This window comes from Akebia trifoliata, chromosome 4 (genome assembly GCF_017979445.1).
Source record: "Akebia trifoliata isolate Shusen 1 chromosome 4, ASM1797944v1, whole genome shotgun sequence".
NCBI lineage: Eukaryota > Viridiplantae > Streptophyta > Magnoliopsida > Ranunculales > Lardizabalaceae > Akebia > Akebia trifoliata.
Genome location: NC_141378.1, coordinates 9,869,889 through 9,894,912, shown reverse-complemented (window position 1 = coordinate 9,894,912; position 25,024 = coordinate 9,869,889). Strand labels below are relative to the sequence as shown.

General features: G+C 34.0%; 1 protein-coding gene and 2 pseudogenes across 1 annotated transcript; 1 reads left to right on the top strand and 2 right to left on the bottom strand.

Annotated features, from left to right (window-relative positions):
• The first annotated feature begins 5,939 nt into the window (after positions 1–5,939).
• LOC147403658 (putative TPR repeat-containing protein At2g32450 pseudogene) lies at positions 5,940–8,731 on the top strand (annotated as a pseudogene).
• A 1,524-nt stretch (positions 8,732–10,255) lies between these two features.
• LOC147403657 (uncharacterized) lies at positions 10,256–12,850 on the bottom strand. Its single transcript, XM_086439326.1, has 2 exons — positions 12,704–12,850; positions 10,256–11,076 (listed from the first exon to the last, which is right to left on the bottom strand). The coding sequence occupies exon 2, from the start codon at positions 11,072–11,074 to the stop codon at positions 10,418–10,420; it is 657 nt and encodes a 218-aa protein (XP_086295452.1). The 5' UTR covers positions 11,075–11,076; positions 12,704–12,850; the 3' UTR covers positions 10,256–10,417.
• Positions 12,851–20,775: 7,925 nt separating this feature from the next.
• LOC147403656 (endoglucanase 24-like) lies at positions 20,776–23,529 on the bottom strand (annotated as a pseudogene).
• Between the last annotated feature and the right edge of the window lie 1,495 nt (positions 23,530–25,024).

Sequence of the window (25,024 nt, the reverse complement as noted above, 5' to 3'; positions counted from 1 at the left end):
AAATTATTTAGAATGTGGACCGTCGATTTTTTTATTAATTTTTGTCAATAATTTATAAATCACTTTTGATAGATTTAAAATTTTCAAATTTTCAAATTAAGCTGATTTTTTGTGAGGATGATCATCTCATCATAGTGACCATCTTCTCTAAAAATCAGCTCAATTTAAAACCTCTAACCCATATTTTGAAAAATCATTATTTTTACCTATGTTTTTACATATATCGCTTGAACCACACTTATATATATATATATATATATATATATATATATAGGGTCAGGTTCAAGGGCCATATGAGAAAACATATGAAAAAACTTCTGTTTTTCAAAAAATTTTAAGATATGGGTTAGAAATTTTAGATTGAGCTGATTTTTTGTGAGGATGATCTCTATGATGGGAAGATCATCAAAAAAAAAAAAAAAAATCAGCCCAATCTGAAACTTCTAACCCCATTAAAAGTGATTTAGAATGTGGATCGTCAATTTTTTACCAATTTTTATCATTAATTTGTAAATCACTTTTGATGGATTTAGAAGTTTCTGATTGAGCTAATTTTTTGTGAGGATGATCTTTTCATCGTAGTGACCATCTTTGCAAAAAATCAGCTCAATCCAAAACCTCTAACTCTTATTTTGAAAAATGAAAGTTTTTTCATACGGCCTTGAACCGCCCCCATATATATATATATATATATATATATATTAATATTATAGGTAAGTGTAATTCATAATATTAAAATATTATAAATATATAAGATTAAAAGAATTATTATTTTTAAATAACTTGAAATGTTAATATTTTAATATTATTTAATAACCGGTAAGAATGGAAAATTTAAGGATTTCATGGCATTTTGAAGTCCTTTTGAAAATCCAAGTCCTTAATCATTTACCAATGGTTCGAAAAGAATTGCATATCTAGAAACCCATTTTTTAATACCTTAATAATTAAGAAATTTGCTTTAACTATTTAATAACCGCTATTATAATGCGCTATTCGTTTTGAGGGAAATTAGAAAAATCGACCGTTCCCAAGAAAATTTTGGTTCCCAATGAACTGGACCGACTTTTTTAAAATTTCGACCAGACCCAGTCGGATCATCGGTCCGGTCCAATCCGGTTTTTAAAACACAGCTCTTTCCCTTTAGATGATGGGTAGATATTTTATAGTGTTGTGTAAATGATCAAATCTTGATGAACCACTCATTTAAATTAAGAATGGCAAATTTGTTTCAATAAGATGTTAAGCCATGCATCAATTATTTACGCATTACGCGATAAAGATTCATTATTTCATCACCATTTGGTGAAAATGAAAGAATTTGTTTTTGTTATAATACATAGCATGCATCAAACTTGATGCTCATAAGAATAAGACAACACAAAGCAAAAATGACTCAATAGGTTGATCGACTACTTAAAATTATTCCAGTAAATTTAGTAACACAATGATTGTAAGGAGAAAAATCTTTTTTTTTTTTTTTCTGCAATTAAATCTCTTACATTTTTTTTTGCAACTCTAAGAAATCACATATGACTTATGGTATGATGCATTTTAAGTGAGATTATTTCAGATATAGGAAAAATTATGATTTTTTAATAAATTTAAAAAGGTAATTATTTATTTGATCCATTTAAACTAAAAGAATGCCTATTGTGTTGGCAGTTGACACTTTCCTGCTCTCTTTTTTTCGTAAAATCTAGAGGGTTCTGATTGCAGATTGTCAATTGTTCGACTTAATTAAATTTCATACTTTATTAATTTAATTAAATTTTCAACGTGTAAGGAACAAATGCACGGAATAACTCGTGGTGTAAGCACATGCATCGACTAGTCTATATATAAAATGCATCTTTATACACCCCACCCCATAAACATATTTCACTGTGTGAGATCTATTTGGGGAAGATCCAGCGATGGAAATCACTTTTCATTAAAGGAAACAATTGTTTGAAACTACCCACTAGCCACATCTCTCTCTCTCTCTCTCTCTCTCTCTCTAAAAGCATCGCTCAGGAAAAATCCATGTATAAATGCGTATCTTGGTGTTTTGGAGTCCCCACCTAATTTAGGTTTAAGAACCATAAAATAACATCAAATGGAATACGGGTTGCATTATAAGGGTGTCAATGGATCGATTATCGTTCAATTCCTAAAGGAATCAATATTAAAATCGTTAAATTTTGTCAATTCTAATTTCCATTCTCAAATTAGTGAAACCAGTATCGAAATCATAAAAAATTATCCTTAACTAATTTCAGATCTTGATTTGTGTATATTTTTATGGGCTCTGATTCTCGATCATTTTAGTTCCAAGAGATTCAACTCTAATCGATTCCCATAAAAAGGGATCCAAAATTAGGGTTTTTTTATTTTGATTAAATGGGTACCCGTTGACACCCTAATATGCAATACATTGTCAATTTGGACTACTAACATAGGCCTGTCAACGGATATGTATCCAATCGAACAGTACTATATCCGAATTCGAATTCGATCGGATATCCCTAGCAAACATTCGAATTCGAATCCAAAAAATATATCGGATATTCGATCTGACAAAAAATCCTGCAAAATACCATCGTCCTCAATCTGTTGGAGTTTGCACAGTTGAAACTCATAGATTTCCTTCGAAAAATCACTTCGACTGGTTCGGATCGGAGAAAGAGAGAGAGAGAGTGAATATGTACCTGTATTCTCGTCGGCTGGAGAAGACGTGTCAGAGTTCACACAGTCGAAACTCGAAACCCGTAGATTTCCTCCTAAAAAACTACTCCAACTGGTTCCAATCAGATCGGAGAGAGAGAGAAATGTACCTGATGCTCGTCGGCCAGAGAAGACGGTGTTACAGAGTTCGATCAAAATCCATCATTCTGTCACTGGTTCTTCTCGTTAGAGAATATAAAGTTTAAAAAATAATATTTCGTTGTATAACACAAATACGCATCACCATATATACATATGTAAAAATGTTGTTGTAAAACATAAATACATAATATATATATATATATATAATATATATATATATTATATCGGAGCAGATATTATCGAATCGGATATCGCGATATCCGAATTCGTATCCAAAAAGCATTCAAATTTTAAAATGAGATCCGAATCCGAATCAGATATCCGAAAATTTTGGATAATATTCAATTTTTCGAATTCGAATTCAAATTCAGATTTCGGCTATCTATTGACACCCCTACACTAACACAATTATTTCCTATCTAAAAATACAGAAATTTAGAGCCTTGATCTCACTTGCAAAGGTGGGAATAGGTTCAAAATTCTCCAACCCACCAAATCAAGACTCTGAGCTCCATTACTAAATTACATATATACATATTTTATATATATAGTTAGATATATAATTTTATTATAAAAAATAATTAAAGCATATTATAAAATAATAAGTTTACTCTCATCTACAATCGATTTTCAATTATAATGGAGATTGGATACTTATAATTTCAATAGTTGTATAAAACCCAAAAATCAATCCCAAACCACTTTGAGTCTTATTCATTCGTTTGATGCACACGTTATTTGAGAATTTGCTATATTAGATCCACAAAGAGGGGGAGCCAAACATTAAGTTGCCAATGATCTTATATGCATGTTATGATGTGTGGTTGTGGGCATTCAAGAAGACCAAATTGTTTATATATTTTTTAATTGATAAATCTATTTTTAATGAGTTCAGTAAGTCAATGATGATGGGATTTGAACCCAATCTTTGGTGTCATTATCCAAAGACTTTACCAACTAAGCTAGCTGACACCTACTTAGGAGACCAAGTTGGTGTGCAGTTATGAAATGTTAAATAGAAGGTTCAAGATCCACTAACTCATGAAGAATGACTCGTGGAAAAAATTATGATCCCAATTATTTAAACACAAAATCCAATGACTAAGATTTGTCATTGAGATAGTCTTAATAATTGAATTTCTTATTTACAAGATAGATCATGTGTTTTCTCATAAGTCACCTGAACCCATACATATGATAGATGGCATTTTTTTTATTTATTTAAAAAAATTAGATTATAAATATTTAAGTTAGGGGTTTTGTGACCCCATGAAGTATGACTCGTGGAAAAAACACATGATCCCACCCAATTAAACACAAGATGATTGAGATTTATCATCGACATTTGTATTATAAGGATATGTATAAATCGGTTGAATTTCATGCTTACATGGTTTGGATCATGTATTTTCTCATTAGCATTCTTCATGAGTAAGTGGATCTCAAACCTTTTAAGTTATTAAAGCATCAAAATAGTATAATTTTTCTGAATTTTAAGGGGTTTGTTACCATGTGATGTATGGGCACGCGTTAAGGTTTATTAAATACACCTTAAAATTTATTTTCCTATTAAAAATGCTCATAAAAAATTATGTTCTTACAAAACCCGAGTTCTAATAAACCAACTCAAATTTTCAAAATATCAAAGGAGTAGTGTTGCCAATGGATCATATCAAACTTGAAATCCGATCCCATAACTTTGAGTCTAAATCGACATTTTGGATTCTGATAAGGTTCCAAACTCTGATATCTTATTGGATTGGATTTGGATCAACTATGTCCTAATCCGATAAGGACCCGAATCGATAAAATGTTAGAAAGTGTATAAATTATGTGATATATTTATTGAAATACAAGAAGTTTATATATATAATCAAGTTTGGCTCAATCGATTGTTATTGGACTAGGTTTGGATCTTAATATTAAGATCAGATAAAAACTCGATCCAATATTTATTGAATAAGTCTTGGATCTAATCCGATGCTTCGAGTTTGGCTCGATTCGATTGTTATTGGACAAGGTCTGGACCATAAAACTCAATCCAATATTTATCAAATATGTCTTGGATCCAATCCAATAATTCAAGTCTGGCTCAATTTGATTGTTATTGGACCAGGTCTGGATCTTAGTATTGCAATGTGATAAAAACTCGATTGAAAACATATCGGATAAGTCTCAGATTCAATATTGGATCGGTACCAAATACAAACGACCCTATTCTGACCTGATCCATTGTAAATCCCAGACGAGTCAATGCGATGATGAGGAAGCTTTAAAAGTTAAAACCATGATTGTAATTTGGTAGTTATTCATTTTCATTAATTGTTGTAGCATAAGATTAGGGTTTATCTACACGTTATGATTTGGGATTGTCTCATCTTTAAGAATAGGCCATTGATTAGGTAATTTCAATCATTGGAAAGGTATCCTGTTAACGACCAGATAATTATGTGGATAATGATTAGGACCACTTAAGAAAGATAAGAAGATTTAAAAAATATAAATAAATAAATATCTATTTCTTAGATTTTTTTTCTTTGTGAATATTCAACCTATTAATGGATTTTATTAATAATAATGCTAACGATGATTTTCCACAATATTGCGTGCTAATGTGGAAGTCTGTGTAGAATCATGGATGCTTTTCCTTGAGATACGAGTGATGAAAAGCATCAATGGTTAATAGCATAAAACGACGTCAGCTTAGTGTCAGTCGAAAACAACGAATTTTTGGGAGAATATTTTAATGATTATTGCTAGGGGTTTGCAGATGAGTGCATTTTCGTCATTTTATTAGTCCACTAGTGGATGACAGAAGTCAATATTAATCTGTTTGATTATCCCAAGGTACTTTTCACCATAATTCGGAGGGAGTGATTTTTTGCTCAAGTGCCCAGTGCGTGCCACGTCAAGCTTAGTAAGGGTAGTTTTGTAATTAAGAAGGATAATTCTGTAGATTGGAGACACGCGGGTGAATGTGATTGGTGGATCCCCGATTCTATGAGCACTATCAGCAAAATGCGTGAGCAAAAAATTTTCAATTCGGAGGGCGGTTCGCGAGAAAATTAACCCCAAAAAGGTTGAGGTTGTTGGTAATTAATTTGGCATCAAATATTTCGTTGGCATTTAAATAGCGTAGCGCCAAACGAACAATTAAAAGCGCTTCTCAGAATCTCAGTTCCAATCAATTCTGTCAGAATCAGAGATTCGTTTCTCAATCTGAAACAGATTCTCTCTCTCTCTCTCTCAAAAACCCTACAATGGCTGCTTCGAAGGGAACCAGAGAGGAGAAGGTAAAGAGAATCTTCAACGAATTCGACAAGAACAAAGATGGAGGTCTCAACAGAGACGAAATGTCCTCTCTCGTGGTCTCTGTAAACCCTAGGGTTCAATTCAGCAACGATCAGATCAATGCGATTCTCGAAGAAGTCTTCAGATCCTATGAAGATTTTATCAATGGCGATAAGGGTCTCACCTTCGCTGGACTCCTCCAAACGTACGACGACGGTGCAGGAGATGTTGATCGAGATTTCGAAGCTCTCGAGCTCGAACTCGAACCCATTACAGATTCCATCACCACCATTGCTGAGATCCCCATTGTTTCTCAAGCTTCAACGTCAACCTCAGCAGTGGAGCCCATTAAGAACCCGAGGAGCCCGGCTTGGGCTGCTTCGCCTAGTCACGAAATCGTCTTCGAAGATTCGAGGAAGATTGTTGATGATTTGGAGATTCTGATTAAGCGTCTTAAAGCAAAGCAGGCCAAAGATGGGAGATTGAAAGGGGATAATGTTGTTGATGCTTGTTCTGAACAAGGGTGGTCGAGTGAATTGTGTAAAACTTCAGATTTCGTCCATAAAAAGGTCTTTTGGGATGAATTAGGGAAAGATTATGCCTCATTTGTGAAGGAATTGGGTGTTTTGAGAGGTAGATTGGATGAGAATAAGTCGAACGAAGAGGTTTTCGATGGGCATATGGCGGTCGGTAGAGTTTTATATGAGCACCATTTGTTTAAGGAGGCTTTGGTAAGTTTTAAATGTGCTTGTGATCTTCAACCGATGAATTTCAAACCACATTTTCGTGCCGGAAACTGTTTATATGTTCTTGGCAGGTATGGAGAAGGAAAGGAAGAATTTTTATTGGCTCTCGAGGCCGCAAAGACCGATGAGAACCAATGGTCTTACCTTCTCCCTCAAATTCACGTTAATCTTGGGATTTCGCTCGAAGGGGAAGGAATGGTTTTAAGTGCTTGTGAGCATTATAGAGAGGCCACAATTCTTTGTCCAACTCATTTCAGGGCTTTAAAGCTTCTCGGTAGCGCTCTCTTCGGTGTAGGAGAGTATAGGGCAGCAGAGAAGTCGTTGGAAGAAGCTATTTTTTTGAAATCGGATTATGCCGATGCACATTGCGATCTAGGTTCTACTTTGCATGCGCTGGGAGAGGACGATAGAGCAATTCAAGAGTTTCAGAAAGCGATCGATTTGAAACCAGGGCACATTGATGCTTTGTACAATTTGGGTGGGCTTTACATGGATATGGGTAGGTATCAGAGAGCTTCAGAGATGTATAATAGGGTTTTAGCATTGTGGCCGAATCATTGGCGAGCAGTGCTTAACAAAGCTGTGGCCTTGTTAGGGGTGGAAGAAAGCGAGGAAGCTAATAAAAATTTGAAAGAGGCTTTTAAGATGACGAATAGGGTTGAATTACGTGATGCGATGTCTCATTTGAAGCAACTTCAGAAGAAGAGAAGTAAGGGAAATGGAGATGAGGAGGCGGGTTTTCTTGTTGTGGAGTTATCGAAGTTCGATAGAGTGGGTTCAGAGACTACACGTAGGGAGGACTTGTCCAATGCTCTTGAAATAAGGTCTTTTCAGAGGCTCACCAGGTTGAATCACTGCAATGTGGATCTTTTGAAGAAGGAAATCAATGAAACCAACATTCCAATTTCCTACTCTGACAGCAGCATCCCTGAGAAATCAATCAACAAGGCTGGATTGGAAAGAATTCTCCGCAAGTTACTTCATTTCTTAAAGCCCGAGACTTTCCAAGAAGCCGTGAAAGCTATTAACAAAAGGATTATATCCATCTTGGATTCTTGGGGTTCGGGTAAGGTGGATTTGGGCATGTTTTATGCTGTTCTTGCACCCATTTGTACCGGTCCTTCCAAGAAGCGCAAACAAATCGTCTTCGATGCTCTCATGTGGCGACCTGTTAATGAAGTTGGTGTACATATTAGGAAAGTCGACGCCATGAGATACATCAAGTTGTTGAGAGCCATTTATATTCCGTCTCACGTGGTTAGTGAAATTACGGAAGTAAATGAAGAAAACGATGTTTCAGCGGTTTCTTTTCCCGAGTTTCTAGAAATGTTTGATAATCTAGATTGGGGTTTTGGGATCATGGATACTCTTGTGAAGCTCGAAAATGGGGACCGAACCCGACATGGTCACCATGCTTGCTCTGTTTGCCGCTATCCAATTATTGGGTCCCGCTTCAAGGAGATGAAATCTCATTTCAGTTTGTGTTGCCAATGTTATAGTGAAGGGAAGGTTCCGTCCACCTTCAAGAGGGGAGAGTATAAATTCAAAGAATATGGGAATGAAACTGAAGCTATTAAAGATAAGTGCACATTATTAAGTTTGCATCCTAGGAGCTCCTCACAAAGTGAACATAGATAGCCTGCATTAAGCGTCTAAAGATATCTTCTAATACCCCACCGAACTATTCTTAATGTTCAGTGTTAAATATAGATTATAGATTATAGGTTTCTTTGATTTGAGTCCTTGTGTAATAAATATGTTCTTGGGAGTGTAATCCCATAATTCTTTGTCTAATAATAGCTTCTGAAGTGATTTTTTGTTTTTTTTTTGTCTATGCTTAAGATGAGATTAATAATTGATATGTAGGGGTGCATTTCATAATTTTCATATCCTCTATAAAGTTTTGTTTTGAAACTTCTATTTTTGGGTGTTGTACTCCATGGATTGAATGCTAGGTGAGTAAGATACCCAAAGTTTGTATGAAGTTGATGGTTACTGAAACAGTCAAATTGAGAATGGAATTTGTGGTTGACGTGGGGTGTGCTTGTGTGTGTGTGTGTGTGTGTGTGTGTGTGTGTGTGTGTGTGGGCGTGGGTGTTCCAATCAGATCTTGTAATTCTATATGGTTTTGTGTGTGTGGTCCAATCAGATCTTGTAATTCTATAAGGTTACATCAAATCTTCAATAAGGGTCACATATATATGTGTGCCATTTTGTTCACCAGGTACACTTGAAAGTATAAACGAATAGATGTGGTTCATCAGGCCATCCTATTGGGTTTCTCACATAAACAGAATCACAGGTAGTAATCACATGGTGATTCTAATACTCCAGTATACTAAAAATGAACAAAATGCATAGTTTTTAACTTTTATTTTTAACCATCAAACTTCACAAGAAATTACTGAATTTGAATCCTTTATTGAATTCATGGGTACTTCAGAAGTTCTGAAAACAAAGCCTTATCCAGAATTAGAGTTTGCTAAACGAAAAAGCTCCGACATTCTATTATGTTGAGACCCAAGTCTGATGTTATTGAAAATGAGTTTATATCTTTTGTAGTTATCTCGCTCTTTTAAGATCTTTGGTTTGAATATTTCTTCCAATCGGGGTGATACATTGCCTTCACTGAAAATGTCCAAATCATTTTAGTCAACTTTCTAGTAATGTATAGCTATTGGGCTACTCCTACATTTTTTCAACATGCTCCTCTCGGCTGCATTCAATTTATTAATATTATGCTTCTTGATCTTCCAACCCGATGACCATCTTATAAAAATTTCAAAAATTGAAGTTCTCAATTTAGTTGGAGAGAAATAAAACAGGGGATCTTCTTATAGGATAACCAATGCAGGACAAACCAAACCAAATTCGAAGTATTGTGGTGAGCAGCATCAGGCATCATCAGTTAATGACTATATATGAATCAGAGGCTTGGATCTCCCAAAACCTTACGACAGAGTTCTACATTAATCTCATATCCAGTAGCTTGCATTTACATAGCCTTATGTTATGATTCGATCAGGGACTAAAACATCATCAGCCAGAACCAGTCTGGTTGAACATTGACACACAATTTTATTTAGAAAATTGCTCTTGAGATACAAAAACAAACCATAAACCCCTCAGACACCATTCAAATCGATCCCTTTTCAACCTAACCAAGAATATTGAAGTTCACATCATGCTTTAGTGTTGCATAGACTCATGGTAGAAGGTGGTAACATTTTTACATCGACTACCAATCTAATGCAATGCTCCTTTGTCCAAGCTTGGGACCAGTAATACATTTTAAAAGAATGCAAGGAGAGTTAAATCTGCATCATTATAACCAATAATTTCAAAAAAGAAAAAATTCAAATAAATATTTGATGGGTGCAGGCATGAGGAGTCTATTATGAACACAGATCTATGATTTAAAATCCAATATCTTGTCTCGTTTCACACCATTGATAAGGTGCCCAACCTTGCATGGAATAAAAAGGCAAGTACATCCACTGTAATATTAACAATCCCCAAGTTTCTTCATATTCACATTCATGATTCATAAATTTATGATGAGCAAAATCTTTTCAACCGGAGGACGAACGCAAAGACAGGTCAGCCATACCACTAATGAGATTCTCAAGTGTCTCATCAACGTCCAAACTTGGTTGAGCTCGAAGGGAACTCTCTGTAAGGGCAATTTTCAACTCTTCGACAAGTTTGTCTTCCTCGGGCACAGGTGTTTCCAGATCCCAAACCCTAAAGATATCCTCGGGCAGATCAATCTCATTTAAGAACCCCAAATCCAAACCATCATCACTATTTTTGTCTTCCTCCATGTCAAAAGGATTCGACGAAAAATTGTTTCGCAAGTAACCCTGAATTTGTGCATCTTCAGCCTCTTCAGCATCGATCAAACCAGACTTGACATCAGCTCCTCTCAAAAGCTTTGCAGTTTTTGCCTCTTCACTCATAGGAACAAGAACCTCATCATAAGTTCTGTGTGGGGATCCTTCAATTTTAGAAGCTAAAGTGTCATGACGCAAAGTGGGTTCGATGTTGAGAATTTCCACTAAGGCATCTTTCATAGCTTTCCAAGTATTGTCCGATAGTTCAGGATCTTTAACCAGGCAAGAATCTACCCATGCTGCATCTTCGGGAGAAAGGATGTCCACACTCTCGTTGGACTCATCAGAAACAAGTGAGGAAATTAAGCCTTGCCACAAATCATCATGTACTGCCATCACTAAGAAATGGTTGGGGCCAATGTCAGTAGGATGTATGAAAAAATGATACTAAGTCTAAGGTGAAACAAGAGAATATGAAGAGATTTTAGTCATGAAATACACATATAGGACACACTAGGATCTTCTAATACAAAAGTTCAACCTGAAAGGACTACATCGATAATACATCCCTTCAACCCATTTATATGGACCCTTTATCCTACTTCATTGACTTAAGACAATAGAAGATGGCCTATATGGTGTGTTTGAAGTGTTTCCATGGAAAATCACATTTTTCCAAGTGTTTGATTGGTTTGTCCAAGAAAAATGGATATCCACCCTCATCCAAAAATCCAACAAAGTGTGGATTTCACTTTCCCACCCATCCCTATAGAAAAATAAAATTTACCCCTAAATCAAAATCTTAATCTATTATCATTCTCTACTACCATAATCACCATTGCCATCGCAACCAACGCCGCCATAGGTCACCATGGAAAATGAAAATCAATGCAATCAAATACTATCTAAGTGGAAAACATTGAGCATTTGGTTCATCCCACACTTCCTTTTTGTAACCAAGGTATTCAAGCCTCTTAGAGCACCCGACTAATCCTCAGGCACATGCAATCCCCCTCCCCCCACACAACCAAGTAATTTATGAGATAGATCCTAGAGGGGTGGCCCCTTAAGGATGATTTGAACTCAAGAGGCGTGGTCCTGGCCATCTGACCAACCCTCTGGGGTTGGTTCATGCCACACTTAATATGCACAAAATGCCTCACACATGCTAGGGTGGCAGTTTCTTCCCATCTTTCAATCCCAAATCCTAAATCAGTTGTGACCATAGTAATGGGTAGTTGAGGTGATCAAAAGTTAACAACTTGACGGAAATGTAATGGCTTTGGAAACAACAAAATTCAAGTTATATTGCTCGTGCATTGCCGGTCTCATAAAGTAATGTCCTTCCCCCCCCCCAAAAAATCAAGTTATTTGCACTATGTCTCAAACATTGTGTTTTTGGGTTTCTTATCAAAATCTATCATCTTCAACCTCCATAAAAGCCCTACCTCGCTATTGAGATTTGAATGCCGAAGAAAATAAAATTTTGATGGTAAGGTAAAGGGTAAAAATGTTACCATATTTAGCAATTAATTGATAAATTGCCATTAATTCATCTATTTGCCTATTCAATCGATCAGTCCCTTATTTGGACAATTTTACAAAAAATTACACAGCTACATCTCCTTATCTACCAAAAATTAATCAAAAACAACCAAGCAGAGCCAGATCAAACACTAGCAAAAATCCATCCAACAGTCATAATTTAATTAAGTAGGGAATTCAAGATGATCGGATTCTGAAATTTCCACATTTATATAAGACAAGAGCTTAGTTGCTTAATTAACCAAGTTTCCCTTTATAAGATTGTTAAGAGAGGTAGGATTTAGGATTTAGGGTTTAGGGTTTTGTTTCGTAGCAGAGGTAAATATAAAAGTTTAATTATTAAAAAAAAAAAAAACAGTTGTTCGAATTTCAATCGATTTGTTCAATCTAGTATTCTCTGAAACAAGCGAGACAAGAAGACCAACAATGGAGGAAAAAATCAGAGAGAAGATTAACAGGAAAATGAGGGAGAAAACGTACCTTTGTTGATGGCGAATTTTTTTGCTCTTGAAACCCTAAAACCAGTTTTAGCGCAAATTTGAGATGAATCAGGATCCAGAGTGGTGTCCTGTTCTATAGAGTAGGTACGGTGTCTACGTGGCCCGTAGTTTTTATAAAAGAACGCAGCCCATCTGTTTAGTATCTAATTAAAATGTGCCACGTAGACACCGTATATTTCTGTAGAAACGGGACACCGCTCTTAATAGTTACTCATTTCAGATACCACGAGTGGGATTGTCAATGGATGGGATCCGAAACTTCGTAGGCATTTGGATAGGACTCCTTGGCTACTTCTGACTCTTGCGGGGAGTTAGAAGTCGTTTGGATGCGTTTGTATGAACTACTCCCTCGAAGAGTTACTCCGCGCAAGAGCAAAAAATTACTCTTTATGAAGAAGTCAAGAAAACCTATTTCTCAAAACTCTTCTTGCGGGGAGTCAAAATCTAACGGTTCGTTTTACCAAAATACCCCTAACTTTATTAATTTTCTATGAAAATATTTCTAATTCATTTGCCCTTAAATCAAACAAAAGAAACATTTATTAATATTAAATTATTTTTTTTTAATTTTGAGTATAATGGATTTAAACACATTATATTAATATTTAATATTTAAAATATTATATTATATTATATTATATTTATTATATATTATATTAATATTTATAGTTAAACACATTATATTAATATTTAATATTTAAAATATTATATTATATTATATTAATATTTATAGTTAAAATGTCAAAAATAATATAGTTTGAAGGCATATTATGATACTAAAAGACAGTCTGTCAATTTTTTTTTAAATTTTGAGTATAATGGATTTAAACACATTATATTAATATTTAATATTTAAAATATTATATTATATTATAATAATATTTATTATATTATATTATATTATATTAATATTTATAGTTAAAATGTAAAAAACAATATAGTTTGAAGGCATATTATGACACTAAAAGACAGTCTGTCAATTTTTTTTTTTTAAATATTATGTCAAAAATAGTCAGTCAAATTTTTTTTAAAATTTTAAGTATAATGGATTTAAACATATTATATTAATATTTAATATTTAAAATATTATATTATATTATATTAATATTTATTATATTAATATTATATATATTATATTATATTAATATTTATAGTTAAAATGTCAAAAACAATATAGTTTGAAGGCATATTATGACACTAAAAGATAAAAAACAGTAACTGGTATAATATAAGGGTATTCTGGTCTTTTTTCTAGAAGTCATGAGAAGTCAGTATGGTTCCCAAACAGACTTTCAGCACAAAAGTACTTCTGCCAGTACTTCATAGAGTTGATTGCCAAACGCCATTTCTGCACAGAATTACTTTTCCAGCTCCTCCATAGAGTACTTCAGCTTCTGTTCTTTGGAAGAGTAGTTCTGCTCCTGGTATCCAAACATGCCCTTCATATCCCATAAATCCGGAACTAATCAAGGATTTTCCTGAAGCATCAAGCTCGGTACAAATCCAATCCAAATCCCACCGTTGGCAACTATAACCTCAAGTTTTTAAACTGGTGATTAGCGATATTTAAAAATGGATTAAGATCCTGTGACTCCTAAGAATGACACGTGATCCCAACCCTTTATATGAAAAACCCAATGATTGAGATTTATCATCGGGATAAGTATCTCAAGGATTTGTGTTATCAAGATACTCATAAATCTCAACCACAGGATTTTTTGTTTCAAGGGTTGAGATCATGTGTTTTTTTCATGAGTCGTTCTTAGGAGTCAAGGGATCCCAATCCTTTAAAAATTACCGGGTTTGTATGACTATGCACGAAATGATTTTTCCTAGAAAATGCAATTTCGGATTATTATTGTGCATTTTCCTTGAAACTCATTTTTCTTTCCAACAATTTTTCACTTTGTGTGGAAAAAGGTCAAAAAGAAAAAAGATGACTTTCCAATTAGTGTTATTCTCCCACGTTTATGTCTGCCCTTGGACTAAAACAATCAATTCTCTTTTTGATATTTTTCAAGGTAAAATCAAATTGCAAGATTCATTTTCCCAATACCATTTTTCGAGGATTTCATATTATTGACAATCAATTTTATAAATCTATTTCCTGATTTGTGAAGTAAGATCGTAAATAATTTTATTAATTTTGATAAAATGACAATATAAATTTCATTATTATCCTCTGATTAACAATCAAGTACAAAAATAATGGTGACATATGTAGTTTTTTATTTTTTCTTCGAACTTTACATGTGATTAGTTGAGAAGGTTACTTTGATGGTGACTTTGTTGTGCTTGATTTTCTGAGAATCTTTGTATGGGTTTATTTTCTCTATGCTTTGTGTTTGATTGATTGGCTAAAAATGATTTCTTAACTTTTAAAAAAGAGCTTTAAGCTTAATTTTCTCTACATAGTAGTTGTAAATTTTCTTTTATATGTGCTTCGCGCTAGATCGATTGAGAAAGATTTTTTGATTTTCGAAGAAAAGTTTTTAGGCTTGATCTTCTCTGGAGGTTTGTTATAGGTTTTCTTCTATTCGAATTTTGCACTTTATCAGTTGAGAATAATTTTTTGACTTCTGGAGAAAGGGTTTTTAGGCTTGATATTTTTTTAATAGAAACTCAAGTCTTTCTTGAAGAATTTTACTTCATTTATGGAGAATTTCTTTTTCTCTAAAGAGAGAGCTTCTGTCTTCTGAGAGAAAGTGATACAGGTCCCCTTCTACATGAGGAAGGCTCTGATATATATACTTTAATTTATTGAACTTTGATTAGTTCATCTAAATGTTAAGTTCGTCCAAATTCAATTTTAAGGATTCAATGAAATTTGTTGGGCTTCACTTATCTGTTTTGGTGTAAAGTCCTTTAATGTGTGGATCACTCAGACTTTCTTGGATCATGGGTTTTATCTGTGAAAGCCTAAACCCAAGTTTTAGGAGACGTATTCCCTATAAATGCCCTAATTTGATTAATTTAAAATTTTGATGCCCACACATATTCCCTTGGAAATGATTTCCTTGCTATCATAGGTCCATTTCGAATGAGCCTAAATGTCTAGCCTAAGAACAACACATTCAATGATTGGACCGAACCTTTAGAAAACCTATATGTCAAGCCAGGCTAGACCACATTTGGGTCCATCTGCGAGCTGGGCAAAGTCCGGAGTCTTATGTTAGCTGGTTCATTGGTTACTCTCGTTTCAAATTTGCATTCATGGTTCAACACTCTACGTGCATAGAGGTAGTTTCGTATAGGGTATTTAGGTCATTTATATTGGTCTCAAAAAAGATGACCTAGGTCAAGGGGCATGCATCAAATTGTACTGATGTTGGACCTAAGTGTGGTCCCTCTGAATAGTAACTAATATCCACTACAGAGGTCTTTCGATAGTCTAATTAGTGAAAGCTTCATTTGTGTTCTTGGACCTTTATTTTACGGGCCAGGGGCAGGCTTCGGTGAAAGTGTCTTTATTAAAGGAACTAGGGCTGTCAGTGGATTGGATTGGATTGGATCGGACGAAAAATACAGTCTGATAATTATGGGTCTGTATCAAGGATTTGGATTCTAATATGGACCCGATCCATTAAAAATCGGATTTGACTTATCAAGTTGGTTTTGGATCAACCATATCCCCATCGAATAATATGTTTGAAATATAAAAATTTTGTTTATATTTTCTTTAGATATATAATCTATCTTATACTTCATTCATATGTTTATTATCTCGAAGTGGATTGGATTAGGAGTGATCCAAAAGCTTAAAATGATGCACCTGATCAAGTCTAGGTCTAATAAATTTCTTATTGGATTGGTACCAATTCGATTTGAATCCGATCCCAATCCATTGACATCCCTCTAAGGAACTCACCCAACAAAAGAACCCAAACCATTCATTTCCCTTAGATTTATGTCTATGGTTACTTATATTAATTTCATAATGAACGATAGTCATTTATAATGTCACACCAACATTTTTATAACACTAAAACATTTTTAATAGGACTAGCCATGGGTCGGATAATACCTGCCTACTTGACTCATCCAGGCCTAAATAAATTGGATATGGGCAAGGTTTTTCAACCTAATTAAGAATTCGGGTAATATTACCCGATACCTGTTTACCCAAAAGTTTTGTAGGGTCGGATATGAATATACGTCATATCCTACCCAACTACCTGTTTATCTGAGAGAAAATTATAATTTCATATTCTATAAATAAATATATGTAAATAACTAAAGTTTTTATTATTGAATAAAAAAAATCATACGAGATGGGTAAAAATTTGGGTCACCCAAGATTTGGGTATGGTTATCCACCTAAAATTTGGTTAAAATTTTGGATTTGGGCATTATCCTAAACTTCGGATAAGAAATCGGCTATGGTTGTGCGTGTTTCAATTCGGGTATAGATTTGGTACAGGCTTTACCCGACCCATTGCCAACAATGAAGATCTCGAGGTAACACATATAAATAAGAAATTATGGACAATTTCTTACCCTTACAATATATACTGGCAGACACAACTGTTTATATGATTTAGATGATTGTCTCATGTTATGAATAAAACTAAGGGTTAGGCATCTAGGGCTGTCAATGGGTCGGGTCGTTAAGGCCCGATATTAATTGGGCCTAAAAATCATCTCCTAAACGGGATCATGCTGGGTCAAATAATTGTTACCTATGTCTAGCTCAGTTCAAATTACAAGTATTAGGCTTATTTATGGGCCGAACTTCAAGTTTTCTTTTATAAAATATTATAATATAATTTATCGGACTGTATCATCCGACAGGCCTAGTCCACAAGCCCAATCTGGTCCAAAATATAAAACGGATCCAATCTTGCCTGCCATGATGACTAAATAGGCCTATAAAAACTTCCCAAACTTGGTCCACGACAGGCGAAGTTGGGAGAAAGACTGGCCCATTGACAAGTCTAAACCTATATAATGAAACATGTATTGGAAAAATACATGTACACTGAGGATGAAATCATAGTATGGACTCCCATACTAACCGTATTTGCATTGATTTTTTTAATTTGAAACAAAAATTACAGTTGAAAAAACGGTTAGAGATGAATATGGATTTGTTTATTTTTTATTATAAGTCATACATCTAACTAATATAATATAATGGGTTCAAAATTTTTGAACCCAACCTACCTTTTGGACTCAAAATCAAGGCCCTAATCATTCTTTTGGGCGGATCAAATTGAGTTAACGGGCCAATGTCCTCAATTGACACCCTACTCAAAATGTCATTTTTATCATCCCCAATATTTATAGTTATATTCTAAATTAAATTGAGCTGATCCCAACTGAAACATTGCTGAATCCGAACTTGTTTATGTTTCATGGAGAGTAGGGTTGTTAATGGGTCAGTTCTGGTTCAATTCCTATAAGGACAAGAATCAAAGCAGTTAATTTTATCAGATTCGATTTCCATTAATCCATGGAATCAGAACCATCAAAAAATTTCTCTTTGAACACAGTTACAATTCTTGGAATTTATCGATTCCTATCAATTTTGATTCCAATAAAAAGGGATTCTTTTTTATTAGAGTGGGTACCCATTGCGACCCCTAAATTGGAGACAACTAATTTGAGGTCATAAGAAAAGTTAAAAACTTTGTTTGATGTTAGAGTCACCAAACGCGTTAATCATTTATGTCAAAGATTTCAAATTCCGTGGAATACGGAATCTACGGTACTGGTGCTCGTGAGTCTATATAAGTATGGTAGGTCTGATGTCAATCACTAAATCATTATGTTTAAATTTTTTTTTTTTTTTTTTGTTTGGTGAAGCACGAGATCAATTCCCAACCACTAAGAAAACTTTTGGTTGATTGAACCCCACATCTTCTTAAATGGACTTCTTAGCTATCTTTTTGTTTCCTTCACAAATCATCTTTTTTATTTAGTGCTTCTTATATTTGTCTTTATAAGAAGAAAATAAAATGGTAGGACATTAATGTGTCCCCAGGGTCATTGGGCATAAATGACCCACATCCATCACAAATTGACATGTGGCATGCCTCATTCCACGAGGGTTTTATTTATTTATTTATTTATTTATTATCACATATTGGTGGACCTAGCTTTTATTTGTTTTTTATGGTAGGGGTGTCTAGACTTGTAGGCCTGACTCGACTAATAAGGACGATGCAACTAACTACTTAGAGCACCATATCTCATTCAAATCCCCTGAGTACATGTAATACTCCCCACAAACCACATACCAATTAGATCGAGATAAATCCTTATAATTACCCAATGAGGGACTTGAAATCAAGACCTCTCAATTTTTAGAGGGAGGCCTTGACAACCTAACTTTTAGGTTATAGTATTTTTATCATGGTCTTATGGAGCTATGGATATGGTCTAACATCTACATTTATCAATTAGGTTGAAACTCAATGGATATGCTCCCATAAAAGGTGGGGCCACATGTTCATAATAGGATGCATTAGATCGATTAGGAATTATCTTTTGGGGATTCGAGGTTTTATTTATTTATAAATACTCTCTAATCTCTTTTGAAATTTTAAAGATGAATTTACAAATCACACTCCAACGTTAAAGTCAGCTTCTATTCCAGTAGAATATACTTATTATTTATCATAGCCATTTCTTTTGTTATAGGTAAGTAGGATGAGCGAGTCGTCGACTTTTCACTTTTTATATTTTGAGTCATTTCTTTTCATTTGTCTTAGTCAACTTAAGTCCATTAATTAGCTATTGCAACAATCCTTTGCTTATAAGAGTACATCATATACAATTTTTGAGCACCTCAAGATCTCCCTTGTATAAATCATACTCTCCCTTCTAGAATTTATTGGACATTTTCTTTGGATCTTGGTTTCCTATAGAGTAGAATACTCTCTCAACGTATTATTTATTTGTTCTTGACTTTTGGGTTGTATGTCAAATATTGACTTGACTTTGGAAAAGTATGAAAATTGATTCGTTTTTATTTTTTAAATGATCCCAAATATTTCCAATAAGGCCTTGTTGCTGTTAAAATGTATTTTAATTAATTTCTTTTAGTAGGTAGAGCCCATAACTATGTAAATTATGTGAAGCATTTGTAATATATTAAATTTATTTAGTGTAATTTTTTATTTTTTTTATTTTAAGAATCTCCATTTTCCTCAAGTCCCAACACAATAGTCTCCCAGAACGGATGTCGGACAAAGACACGAAATATTAAAAAAACAAAAGAAAGACCCTGTTATGAGATTCCTAACATTATGTAAATTACACAATAACTTCTTCTATAAAAATCACTTCAAAGAAGATCATGTTTGGATGTAAAGTAAAAAATAGATAATATAAAGTAATTGCAGAAGAAAATAACTCTAAGAAAAAATATTTTCTTTTACAAGTTGAAAGTAGTTTCTTTTTTTTCTTTTGAAAAAGTTAAGATAAGATTTTTTTGCTTTTTAAAAGTAATTTTATAATTTAGAGTTCTTGAGTTAAGGTAGGGCTTACACACACACACACACAAAATAATAATAATAATTAATTAATTATTCATATAAAATAAAAAAAAGATTAGAGTTGTCAATGGTTTAGATCCAATTGGGACTAATCCATTAGGGTCGTTCAAACCCGGAACCAATCCTGTAAGCATTGGATCAAATTGTTATAGCATAGGGGTTTTATTGAATCTAATGGTTAGGATCCAAATCCGGTTTAGTAACAATCAGATTAGGACGGGATTGGATCAAATCTGATTTGATATACAAAATTTAAATAAGTTTTATATATTTAAACAAAATAAATAATATAATTCACACACTTTCATGTATTTTAGGACATGATTGATCTAGAATTGATCCAATAGATTATCAAATCAGATCCTTACCAAAATTCAGATTCGATAACTCCTCAATCCATACCCAAAGTTATTAGATCGGAATGGATTGGATTTTGAAGTGGGCCACTGTGCATCAGCGAATGAAGATATAATGACGATGCATTGTAGAGGATGGATCATCACTTTTAAAACCAATCAATTGCCAAATATGTGGGCCCAACATTGTAGAGGTTGATACCTATTTCTTTGCTTGTTGATGGAGATATGTGGGCCCAACATTGATGCTTCCACAGTAAACGGTTTTTGATGTACGTGTTAGATAGTTAGCATAGACCTGTAGTAGGAAAGTAATGGAGGTTACATGTTGCGTAAGTATTGCTTCCTCCTGGCTTGTAGATGAGTCCTCCTGGGGTGTACTCTATGTGGGAGGATGATGATTCTGCTACTAAGGTACACATGAAACTAACTGTCCGCTGATGCTTTGTACGACTGAAGACAGACCACGTTTCCTTCCAAGAATTCCTGCAACATCAAAATCACATTAAATGGTGATCTAGCATGTATACTACATTTTGTTGCTTCTGTAAGCTACACACCAAAACAACTCTAACAATGGATACTGGGTTTGGATCAGGGTTGATATCGAACCAATCTGATAAGAGTTGGATTGGATCTAGGGTAGATCTGGGACCAATCCATTAAGGATCAAATCAAACTTGGATCACCATCTTATTAGATGGGGATATGGTTATTCCATGTTGATAAGTTATCAAATCTGATCATTAACGATCAAATCCTTTTAAAATCCAAATCTTCAAACCAGAGAAAATGTTGTACGATTGGGTCCATAGCAAATCGATGTATCATTGATCCAATAAATAAAATATATTGGACCTTGATCAAATGTGGTCATTATTGGTACTGAAATCCATAATCCGAACCCCAAGTTTTTGGATTGAGAATGACCCGATCCATTAACAGCCCTAGATCATACCAACCTTGGAGACTAGAACGTAGGGGCCGGCATGTTTGTTGTCCCACCCAAATTCATAGGTATGTTGTCATCAGCCTCAAGGGTTTTCCATTTGATTGTATGTAATTAAGATTTTGAGATGCCTTCTAATCTAAGCCCATACTGCCAAACCAAATCAAACCAAACTAAACTTAAACCACAAATGAGGGCATTTTTATCTTTTTACAAATCTTCTACCATATCACTCACGATGGAGTAGGGCCCACACTTAAATGGATCCAAAATGAGGTCTAAGGCTTACTAGAAGCCTTTGTAAGTACGCCCTACTTAAAAGAGTCGTGCTAGACTGACCTCATATAACACTTCTTGACAGAAAAGTGGATAGGAATCATAAATGTTTTTTTACTTGTATGTCAATGAAAATATCTATTGTTCCTATACACTTTCACATCAAGAAGTGCAATATGAGATTCTAGCCTGAGGTCATTTCGGCTTTATTCTTCTAAAAAATAAAAGCTCCTAAAATGAACTCCAACATTTAGTTGTTAGTGTAGATTGGAATTTTTTTGAATAATTAATAGTGATGTTGTCCAAAAGGGTGGGGATGGCTTAGTAAATTTGGGAAATTTTCATTAATAATCTATTTAAAAGATGAATTGGTGTTTGACTTGACCTTCCAAATAGATCCTTAATGTATGAGATAGTATATAATAATTACAAATTAAATGATGACTTGCTTGATATCCATCAAAATCATAGTAGATTGGACAGACACCAAATCTAATTCCATCATTATCATTATAAACACTTTTATTATTGTTTGCAAACTCGAAAACCCTAATTGTAATCCAGAGGAGTGTATTGGAATAGCCTAGGTCTAATGACTTGAACGCCATTGAAGAGACTGCTAGAGCCGTTGCAGTCTCTCCCGCAACATCCGATGTTGTGTTCGGTGCTTCAACAGTGTAAACAATCCTTATTGTGTCCATGTCTTTTAGTCTCTCCCAACAATTATGGTTAATAGGATCTCCTACCTAAGAATTTAAAAAAAAAATAAATAAAATTAATGAAGATAAAATCTACACGTATAAACACACTTTGAGCAAATGAAAAATTGTGACTCTAGATATAATTGAAGTGTAATGATTTTCTAACACCCCCGTCATAAAATTGTAGATCAGTCGTGTCTGGATATGCATAATCATAAATATTTTTTGTATATCTCGAGGCAATTGATTTACGATTATGTGATGGGGGTGTAGAGGGGATATGCATTTTAATGAATTTAATGAAGATTAATTGAATCTAACATTTTTTTTGTTACATGGTTATAAAACATTGTATCGTTTCTCTTTATTTTATTAACATTAAGACGTAAGTATCAATCGACAACCCTCTAAAAAGTCATCTTGGAAAGAAAACAAATTCCTACAAAAGGACAAAAATCCCCTTAGAACTTGATTAAGGACATGTGGGACCCAATATCAATTGTCAACAACTCGTGACTCATCTAAAGCAAAACAAAGTTCTTCTCACGGGTTCGTTGTGCTAAATTAAACAAAAATTAAACTTCCCAAAGTACCCACACACCCACCATTTAAAATGACAAAAAAGCCACTATCGTTACCTGCACATTAATCCGATCAGGTTGTGATAAGATAATCTGTAGCCCATCGAATTGCAATCAAAGCGCTTCGAAGCTCATTGGGTGCATCAATTCTCCGAATTCGACCACGCTCCATGCCGACATTAATTGTCGTGGTGAAGGCCATTGTAAACCCGAATTTGATGTTATCCCCGGCGTCGTAGTACCCACCCATTAGATCGGTCCCATTATTCCAACCATCGAATAGACCCGAATTGGCTCTCCAATTAAGGCGTTGGTCTATTGGGAGAGTCCCGGATCATTGACCCTCGAAGAATAAGATACATTTTAGATAATGTATCATTGTAGTCATGATTATCAGACTTGATCATGGAGGGCAATTCAAGAGCTAGAACAAGATGATGATGATGGTGAGAGTAAGAAGGTTTTATGGTGAGACCCTTTTTGGTTGATGTTGTGTTTGGTTTACTAAAAGTGGATTAATTGGTTGGTTCATTAGGTATGAAAATTTATAAGGAAAAGGAGTTGATGTGATCACGTGAACATTTTAATAATTATTAAAAATTATATTATTATTTTTTTTTACTTCAACATGGATTTCTTTTTTGATTTGTTTATAAACGATGATACTTATTCAAGTATTTTTAGATATTTGTATCTTTTTATTGAAGTATTTTAATTTATTTTTATCTTTCTAACCAATTTGTAAGTATATTCAGTATTTCTTAAAACCTCTATTTTTATTATTCAAAACTATAGTTTGTTAGCACTTAGTTGGAGAGTTTTAGTCAATTTTAATTAATCTTCCTTGCCATGTGTTTAATAATATCAATTTGACATTCTAATTAAAAATCGAATAAATTAATCAATTAGTTGCACCCATTTGCAATTTATTGTGCAAGCTCGATGCAAGCAATACCTATAATTTAATGAAAGGCATTTAAAGAAAGAAAAAAAAAGTCCTAGATCAAATAAACTATCGGCGCATTTTAATTGTAATAACAAATATAATTTAGAATTTATTTTCTTGACGATAAATACATTTGATAAAAAGTCATTATTGATAGACATTAATCATTTCTTGACTCCAATGAGTAAATTAATTGGGAAATCAATACTAGATTTGAAAGGCCTTTCTTTAGTCTTAGAGCAAGGAAGAATTGATTTTGAAAATCAAGCACAATATTTCTTATTGGTAAATCTAGTTTTTAGGTTGGAATATTTTCATCATGGTTTAGGGAGTCATGGGTTTAACATCTAAATTTAGGTTGAATTTCAAAGGATATGTTCACCTATGAGTCAAGACCACATGTTCATAATAGCATAAATCAGATTTATTTGGAATCATTTTTTTGTGATTTAAGATTTTTTTTTTTTTTAGATACCTCTGGGAGTCCGACTAATCCTCAAAGCACTCTCAGTTCCCTCCCCCACAACACCATGTAATTTTTAGAATAAAGTCCTAAAGTTGGTCCAGAAATAGGGATTCTAACTCAAAATCTTTGCTCCTTAAGTTGTGGTCTTGGCCATCTCACTAATCTTTTAGGGTTCAGTAGAGTACATTTGTTATTTATCTTGTTTGCTTTTATAGGTAGGTAGGATGAGCGAGTTTTCAACTTTTCACTTTTTTCCTAGTATCATATCTTTTCATTTGTTCTCATCAACTCAAGTCCAAGCTTCCCACTAGCGACGCATACACATGGATCAACTCTTGCAACAACATTTTACTTTTAGGAATTCATCAAGATTTTTCTTACGCATTTTAAAAGTGTCAAAATCTTCCCTATCCAAATCTTACTCTACTCCTAGGAGTCTATTGGGATGCTTTCTCGGTATCTTAGTCTTCTATGGAGTAGAGTACCCTCTCACTAATGAATTAGTTATTCTTTCATTAGTTTGATTT

What these genes read in the sequence shown, in the direction of transcription:
- LOC147403657 (XM_086439326.1), bottom strand. Translation starts at nt 11,074, where the DNA reads ATGGCAGTACATGATGATTTGTGGCAAGGCTTAATTTCCTCACTTGTT.